Source organism: Schistocerca piceifrons, chromosome 2 (assembly GCF_021461385.2).
Source record: "Schistocerca piceifrons isolate TAMUIC-IGC-003096 chromosome 2, iqSchPice1.1, whole genome shotgun sequence".
Lineage (NCBI taxonomy): Eukaryota > Metazoa > Arthropoda > Insecta > Orthoptera > Acrididae > Schistocerca > Schistocerca piceifrons.
The window spans coordinates 275757360-275767017 of record NC_060139.1 but is presented as its reverse complement, the minus strand read 5'-3'; the positions used below and the strand labels follow the sequence as shown (position 1 = coordinate 275767017).

At 41.2% G+C, this 9658-nt stretch overlaps 1 protein-coding gene across 1 annotated transcript; it reads left to right on the top strand.

The window, feature by feature from the left end:
• The first annotated feature begins 5433 nt into the window (after positions 1 to 5433).
• On the top strand, positions 5434 to 8883 carry LOC124777803 (protein lifeguard 1-like). The gene is made up of 2 exons (XM_047253319.1): positions 5434 to 5528; positions 8443 to 8883. The coding sequence occupies exons 1-2, from the start codon at positions 5511 to 5513 to the stop codon at positions 8755 to 8757; spliced, it is 333 nt and encodes a 110-aa protein (XP_047109275.1). The 5' UTR covers positions 5434 to 5510; the 3' UTR covers positions 8758 to 8883.
• The last annotated feature ends 775 nt before the right edge of the window (positions 8884 to 9658 follow it).

Below are 9658 nucleotides of genomic sequence, written 5' to 3'. Positions count from 1 at the left end.
ACGGACAAGCCTAGACTAATGTAGGCAGCCTTTTCAGTAGCTCTGTTGCAGCTTATAAGTGTACTGTCTCTAAAAGCTGTTCGTTATTGTAATCCCTAGGTATTTAGTTGAAACGACAGCCATTAAATCTGTGTGATTTATCGTGCAACCAAAATGTAACGCATTCATTATAGTAATCATTTGGGTGACCTTAAACTTTTTATTGTAGAGGGTCAACTGGCACGTTTCACACTAGATATCTTTTGCAATTTGTTTTGATCTTCTCATGACTTTACTATACTGTAAATGAGAGCGTCACATGCAAGCAGTCTAAGGTGGCTGTTCATATTGTCCCCTGAATCGTTTATATGTATTAAGAACAACAGACGGCCTACCAACTGCGAACTTTTCATCAGGAAATCACAAATGCAGTCGTGCAACTGACAAGGAACCTATTGAGTGCGAGGATGAATGTTCAGTCTTTAGTAAGGCTCATTTGCAAGTGTTAACATTTATGACAGGAAAAATATTAGCTGCTAATAGTTCACCAAATGCATCAGGAGGCCGACAGAAAATGAGTGTCCAGGAGGTGTAGACCTTCTGTATTTTTACACATGCCAGGTTGAGTGTTTTACTTCTGATGAAGGCACTCATAGCAGTGCCGAAACCTAGGTAAAAAGACTTCTTTTTTGTGACCGAGGGCTGCTATTGCTTTAATTTTATCCAGAAGCTGAATTTGTCCAGGGGTTCCAGGTGGTATGAATACGTCACACACTTTTAAGAAGGGATAGTTTTCTCTAAAGGTATAAGATTTTTACACGCGGACCAGGAATCAAACAAAATCAAGTTATTTTGACCAGCTAAGCCCATTTTCCCACTCTTGGTTGCTGTGACGCAAGTATTCCCCATAGCTCTTGCAAGATCACATCTTTTCGCACCACAATAAATAGCTTTCCAGCCAATTTACCACCCAGATTAACAGTCGGCATAATTGTGTACAAATGCGTTTACGCACTCATGTTTGTTGATCTTGATACAACACTCTTGATATCTCTTATTTCCAGGATTCCTTTCATATGCATGTCCTCTTCAAATTCCGATTGGTCGAAGTTAAACACAAATTCATTACTAAAAGATGGGATACGTTTATCTCAACTAGAAATTTTCTGGCCGATTCCGCAGTTTGCTGTGCTACGTTAAGCTAAAGTTTTGCTTGAAATTTCGTTATATTACGCTTTCCAATTCTGTGGCATTGTTTGAAGTTGTGCAACCATTCACTGATTTCCTTGAAATCACTGTACTCTATGTCGCCAGTAATGTGATGCTTCGTTTGTTTGCTTCGTAGTAAGTATCTATCATGCACATCTTGAAAATTCTATCGAGCATCTTTGAACTGGGCAAACCCCAGCTTTTGTAACAAGTGCGTCTTGTCCTCCCGCGAATACCCGTAGTTTTTCTAATGCACTACACGGTCGTATGCTGCCGACTTACCTGAAATCTTTTCATAATTATCTTTTAATGTGCTGCGGATAGTCTTCCACGTATGCAGTTAAGTTTAGTACCCTTTCCTTCACTTAGTTTCACTGGAGACGACCGAGCGAGGTGGCGCAGTGGTTAGCACACTGGACTCGCATTCGGGAGGACGACGGTTCAATCCCGTCTCCGGCCATCCTGATTTAGGTTTTCCGTGATTTCCCTAAATCGCTTCGGGCAAGTGCCGGGATGGTTCCTTTGAAAGGGCACGGCCGATTTCCTTCTCCATCCTTCCCTCACCCGAGCTTGCGCTCCGTCTCTAATGACCTCGTTGTCGACGGGACGTTAAACACTAATCTCCTCCTCTCTTATAACTGAACGATGAAGTCGCAGAACCGCTGACGAGTCCTTGGCTTTAGGGTCGATGAATTTAAAGAGTGGATGGACAGCAGAAGAAATAAAAGAAGCCTAACAAGGCCTGGAGTGCTTCTGGTAAACCAAATAATATATGCAAAACTAAACTTCCGATCTTTCTAAAAACAAAAGTTTAGAATCAGTGCATATTTGGAGTTCAGACTTAGAGAACTGAGGCATTGCCTTTCAATAAGAAAATCAATCAATAACTGGCGTTCCTTCAGTGAGTATGGAGAGGTGCATATAGGTAATTAGTACTAGAAGATATGGAAAAACAGGTAACAGACTGGAGAGGAATGCATAGCTATGACAGTAACGAGAAGTAAATGGAGACACATTTCCCAGGAGAATGGGTGGTAGTTCGAAGACATAAATTCCTTGCTCTATTCCGAGAAATACGAGAAGAGCCAGGTGTCGAATGCATCGGGTGCAGATGACATTAGAAAACACGGCTAGGCAACATTTACAATATCTGATAAAAAGTATAGGAACAATCTACGTAATGCGGAACTGACCAATAGATGTTGCGATAGGTGGACCAGTCAATCCCTAAATCATTTCAGGCAAATGCCAGGATGGTTCCTTTGAAAGGGCACGGCCGATTTCCTTCCCAATCCTTCCCTAACCCGAGCTTGCGCTCCGTCTCTAATGACCTCGTTGTCGACGGGACGTTAAACACTAACCACCACCACCACCACTGGAGACGCTGATTTGTGGCTCCCTGTCCGACAAGGATGATAAACTACATGGCTCGACAACTGTTTCAGTACCACTTTCACGTGTTAAGCACGTATCGTCATTATTGAACTCCTCATATACATTGCCCGCATACTCGAGCGTACGTGACACCACACATTCCACTGACTCATTTTGCAGAAACACTAATATTACACCTACCACTTCTTTCTCAAGCCGCCCGCTGTGGCCGAGCGGTTCGAGGCGCTTCAGTCCGGAACCGCGCTGCTGCTACGATCGCAGGTTCGAATCCTTCCTCGGGCATGGATGTGTGTGATGTCCTTAGGTTAGTTAGGTTTAAGTAGTTCTAAGTTCTAGGGGACTGATGACCTCAGATGTTAAGTCCCATAGTGCTTAGAGCCATTTGAACCTTCTTTCTCACTTTGCGATATTCCTTGAGTTTCTTTCTGACGCAATATTGACTTTGGCAATGTTTGCTTTCTTCATCGTTGCCATTTCTCTGCCTTGTATCAACACCACTAGCACTGTAGCACTGTTGTGAGGTTCTCGTCAACTAAGCTGTTTAACTACGCTCCGTAGCTTCATGCTGTACACACCATTGGACACCTCCGGTCCCGCCCCCTGTTGCCATTAGCAAACCTGTACTGTTGTTGCATGGTAGACAAAATGTGAGACGTCGAATGCTGTAATCATCATTGGCCATTTGCGACCTCGCACTCAAGGGGTTCCTTATGAGACGATGCTCCCCAGGCAGATAATATGATTAACCTCTTGTTTGGAACAGTCTTAAGATCTTCTGGAAATCTAAAATGCGGTACATTTTAAGATCCCCTGTCGATAGCATTACTACTTCTTGATAATAAAAACCAATTGTGTTTCCCAAGAACGATATTTCTCTCGTTGCATACTGTTTATGTTCAAATGGCTCTGAGCACTATGGGACTTAACTTCTTAGGTCATCAGTCCCCTAGAACTTAGAACCACTTAAACCTAACTAACCTAAGGACATTACACACATCCATGACCGTGGCAGGATTCGAACCTGCGACCGTGGCGGTCGCACGGTTCCAGACTGTAGCGCCTAGAACCGCTCGGCACCCCGGCCGGCACTGTTTATGTTATAATACATCGCTTTCTTCGTGTTGTTTCATGAAGTTGGAACACAGTATATGTCTCAGAATCCTGCTACAAATATATTTCAATGATATTGGTCTATAATTCAGCGGATTTCTTTTGTTTCTTCTTCTCTGCTGATGTGAGCTACGCAACTTGCCAGTCCTCAGGTACGGACGGATATCTCGTCTATCTACAGGTTGTGTATGGTTGCTAAAAATGGAGCTATTTCATCAACATACTCAGAAATGATCCCTACTATACAGTATGGACCGGAAGACTTGCCTTTATTAAGTAATCTACCGAGGGTATCTACTTCTACAATACTCATGTTGCCATTCGAATTCTGGAATACTTCCGGCGTATTCTTTGGTGAAAGAATTTCAGGTAACCGTGTTTCGTGAGTCTCCTTTAGTGGCGCAGTCTTCGGTAACATTACCATTGCCATCACACAGTGAAAGTTTTGATTGTGTCTTTGCTGCTGGTTTACTTTACATACGACCAGAACCTCTTAGGGCGTTTTGCCAGATTTCGAGACGGAGTTTCGTTGCGGAAAATCTTAAAAGCATTTCGCAGTAAAGCCCGCGCTGAGTTTCGAGCATTTGAAGACCATTGTCAGTCTTGGATCTGACATTATTTCTTCTTTGCTTCTGCAATAGTGTTCTGAACTGTTTTGTGTGCCACGGGGGATTTATTAGGAAAGAAACGTACATGGATTTTTGCTGTTTGTCTTGTCCGCCGTCTCATCTTCTCTTCAAAAGACTATCGACAGCTTCGGGTGTTATTCTGAGAAGACCAGTTACCAAATTTGCTGTTCCTGGACGACGCGGCTTTATCCTCTGACGTAATGTCATTACGTACTTCTAAAAAAACCACTGTCATTTTACTGTTACAAGAATTAAAATTAAAAATTCGAGATATTATTGTAATTTGAAGCTTTTTCCCTTCATCTATCTGAAAGTTCACGTGTAGACACATAAAGATAGACGCGGTATTTCCCAATTATTTTATTTGAGATAGAAGCGTGTTTACAGCTTTCAAACTCAGCGACTGCAGCAGCTGTCGCTAGGTTACGTCAACAGCAGACCAACTTCAAGAATACCAAATAAAAGCATGGAATGAGCGTCGGTTTCCTTCGTCCATTATAGGTTTACATAGGACATGAACCGATCAGGATGAAGTTCCGTTTTAATAAACGAATATTATTATCTCTTGGAACCTCACATGTTTTTACAGGGCCCCAAACTGTTGTGCTTCTTGATGCAATGTGGTAAAACAATGGACCTGCCATATGGACATTTTACATTGTTCCAAGAGACGGTGATACGATGTAATCTCGCATAAAGACATCTGTTAAGCCTTAGAGCAACTTGAGAGATAGCATTCGGATGTTACTGTTCGGAATCAAGTATCTGCGTATAGCCTCGTGGTATTCAGAGTTTCCTTCTTCTTAGAATAAGCTAAATTAGTAGTGTTTCCCTGCTGTCTTGTTTAATCCATTGTGTTGGTACAGGCTGGGCCTGTTACCTTGACAAATAAAGAGCGGTCTGTATCCCACCAGATATTACAGACTATAGCGACCTCGACACCCAGGTCAGCGGCGAGTGGGAGAAAGGTGCGAACAAAACTGGATCAGTGAGGTAGCGACCTTGAGTTGTACAGTTTCTGGAGCTGTTTGGATGTGATTACCCACTCTTCGCACCTACGGTCACCTCTCGTTATTGCGAGAAGTGCTGATGATAACTTACGTGCCGTATATAAGGCGGGCTGGAGCACTCGGTCCCAGAATACAGTGCCCGATATTCACTGAGCGGAGAGCCAGAGCGTATAATACGATGAACAAGAAGATTTTGGTGAGTACTGCTCGTAACTCTAGGGAACACACGTGATGCAACTGATTTGTGAGCAGTTTGCAGCACGAATGAAAACATTCCTAGACTTCAGGAAAGCAAGCGAAACTGTACCACACAGCAGACTTGGCAAAGGCCGAAGCATACGAAATGGGCTCTGAAAAATATGACAGAGTTTCAGGCTTTTTGAGTTACAGAATCCAGAACGCTATCCTAGACGGCGAGTATTCATCAAAGATAACGTGAGTAGTGACCGTGACAGCTCGCGTTCTCTGAGACTACACAACTTGTGGTCAAAGCTCCCTTACAGTGCCCCTATTTGCTTTCAAACAAATATGTTCAAAAATGGCTCAGAGCACTATGGGACTTAACAGCTATGGTCATCAGTCCCCTAGAACTTAGAACTACTAAAACCTAACTAACCTAAGGACATCACACAACACCCAGTCATCACGAGGCAGAGAAAATCCCTGACCCCGCCGGGAATCGAACCCGGGAACCCGGGCGTGGGAAGCGAGACAAATAAATATGTTTTGGGAAAGGATTCGGCCTTGATAGAACACATTTTATTCTTATTTCACCCATGCATTCAACTTTTCAGAGCGTTCCATTCATTATTTAGTCAAAAACAATTTGGTGTAATTTTACCTATAGTTCTGGGATGGTGAATATTATATTCGTATCATTTTTAACAAAATAGGTACTTTAATAGCACATACTGTTATTCATGTAGCTATCCGTCGTCTGCATTGCAGGTGATGTTTTGGTACGGTTTATCAACCGAAATTAATAAGCATTTCTCTGCAGAGGAAATATGATAAAAACGCCTTCTTTATCAAGGAATATCGCCGAACAGCCGTACGTATCTGAGACATTATTTTGTTTTATGTTGAACACCAGTTTCGGCATTTCAGTGTGCCATCTTCAGGGCCCTTATGCACTTCATATATTCAGATGTATCGATACTGACATGCTGGCGCCATCAGTGTCTGGACATCATCGTGAATTCGTTTTTCGAGTGCTTCCTTCGAAGACATGACAACAACAGTTTTTTTTAAATAAACTACACGATGCTTTTCGGGCCCTGTGAATCCATTGTTAGGTGCAATTCGTCTTAATACATGTTTACTATTTTATTCAGATTTGTTGAATGATCAGCTTGCATTGAGAAACAGACACTACTTTGATTGTATACCATCACTTTAAAAAGTGAAAATCAGTCCATTCCTTTCATGCATTAGAGCTATGTGCCACGTTTTTCCTAACGTATAATATATAGCTTCCTCGTATAAAAAAAATGGTTCAAATGGCTCTGAGCACTATGGGACTCAACTGCTGAGGTCATTAGTCCCCTAGAACTTAGAACTAGTTAAACCTAACTAACCTAAGGACATCACAAACATCCATGCCCGAGGCAGGATTCGAACCTGCGACCGTAGCGGTCTTGCGGTTCCAGACTGCAGCGCCTTTAACCGCACGGCCACTTCGGCCGGCTTCCTCGTATACATTAGTTATACTTTTCATATGCTTTTACGTATGTTCTTTGCTGCTGGCATCACAGCTTGACATGTTCATGGTTGTGATTCATTTACTGTAAATTATCAATCTGACAATCTGTGTTTACAATAACCACATACAATACGTACATTTTTTTGGACATACCATGGTATTATGCTTCTGTGGAGAAGATATTGACATATGCTAAACCAATACTACGTAAGTTTCTGTAATACACTTTTTATACTTTACATGAAAGTATATCCAAGCTAAGAAGATGTCTAATATCTCTAATTTTCTAGGCTTCTGAAGATGAAAAATTAATTTGTTGAATCCGGTAACGTGTAATACAAATATCTTTGCAACTAATGACTGAATTTTGTTCTGAAGCATAACTTCCGCTCTTGAGGGAGGTGAAACCTTTTAACATCAGCAGTGGTTGGTTTAGCCTTTTTGTCATCGTACATCACGTCATTCAAGGTGCAAATTTGCTTATATATTTTAACAACACTTCACAGATGTAGTTTTATGCGATATAAACAAAGATGAAGTTTATCACGTAGTGCCGTAGGGCTGAGTATCAACTGGGTTGTCATACACAAGGAATAAATTAAAAATAAGTGTTTAAAAGCACTAAAATAACTACAGGCGAAATCCATCTGTTGATTCAACATAGTTTCAGGCTTTTTGATTTTATGGAGGTATATTTCTAGTTGTTATATCAGATGTAGCATCTTAGCAGTGACTTCATTGTGTAGTACGACCAAATTGTTTTCTACCTTGTTGATAATGTGCATTAAGACGATCTGCATCGTGTGATTCAATAAAACTCGAAAAAATTGTGACGGAATTTATAGTCATACTTCCCTTATATTGAATACAGCCACGTCCACAACTGCAAATTGTGGATAAAATTAAATTCCTCTGTAGTACATTGTTTATATAAATGAAAAAGTGAAGATTAAAACTGAACTACTGTTATTTGGCTGGCTTTGTGCTATGTTAACGTTGTATTAACTTACTACAATTATTTATATGTACTTGCTGCTGTCAGCACTGCTACGTTAGTTATGTTTTAACGTTTGTTAGTTGAGTAATAGTGATTGTTTTTGAAAACAAGGAAAAAAGTTCTATTTGGTTCGATGTATGGCGCATTGATTAGATAGCAAGGCGTAACGAGCACATAAGGGCGGTTCTAGAGAAGGAGATCTTTTTTTGAGTGAAATGCTAAGGTGATCTTTCGTAATCTACTTCTGATAGCTTGTTTTTCCTCTCTATTAGGTTGGCTGACTTCTAGATAATTAAGTGGGTTTGTTCTTTTGATATTTCAGTACTCTGTGCTAAATTTTGACTGTGATGTTCATTTTAGTATATGATTTTGGAGTTGGGGTAATAACAGAATTTCCCTCTCATTTTGCAGTTTTTCGGGGCTGCATACCTTCTGGTAGCTGAGATGGTGGTGGTCCATGGCGTCATCCTTGGTGGCCCGCCGTTTTCACGGTACAACCCGTACAACCCTTTCTACCGCAACCCAGAGGGTCAGTACGTTGAACGGGGTGGACAACAAGACGATCAGCAGCAGCAAGACAACCCTCAAGTTGCATATCCTCAAACGACTTATCCTCAGTTAGCGTATTCTGCAGCGACTTATCCTCGGGTGGCTTATCCTCAAGCTATTTACCCTCAAGTTTCGTATCCTCAAGCTACTTATCCGCAACTTTACTATACAGGGTAAGCAGTATTGGAACGCATCTGCTGAAATGTAAATTCCATTCAGTGGGGGATCTCCTGTTCCACATAAGTATAATACAAATTTTTATGCTGTATTCAGATGAATGAATAAAAAAATTGATGTATTTTACTTGTGACTTTTACTTCTCATCAGGGCTACGGTATACAACAAATGGCTCTGAGCACTATGGGACTTAACATCTATGGTCATCAGTCCCCTAGAACTCAGAACTACTTAAACCTAACTAACCTAAGGACATCACACAACACCCAGTCATCACGAGGCAGAGAAAATCCCAGACCCCGCCGGGAATCGAACCCGGGAACCCGGGCGCGGGAAGCGAGAACGCTACCGCACGACCACGAGCTGCGGACTACGGTATACAACAGCAGTTAATCTTTTATGTTTGTTTTATCCCAGTTAGTGTGTCACTAAAAACCGTGTAGGGAATAATCGTGAGTAATTTCATTAGTCAGTTACGTGTTCCATAAACATATTCACGATAAAAGTTATGGTGTGGAATCTGTAAGCTGAACAAAAACAGAACACATGTTCTTAAAAAATGAAAAATAGTTTATAGTGTAGAAGCTGTCAATAAATGACCAATTATTTATATTCAAGAAATCCTCTTTGGTATAAAAGGAATTGTTAAGGAAAGACATCTTTAGTTTACGTCTGAGAACGCTTCTGCTGTCTTTACTTCAACAGGTAGATTGTGAAAGGGTCTTGTAGCTGAATGTTTCATCTCTTTCTGTGTCAAAGTTAGATCCATTGAAGACTAACGAGATCATTTTTCCTTCTAGTGTTGTGCGTACGAATTCTCTATGATCTTCGTAACTATTTTCGAGCATAGCTGTAATCAGGCTGTAATCAAGATTGGTGAATATGGAACAGGAAAAGTTAT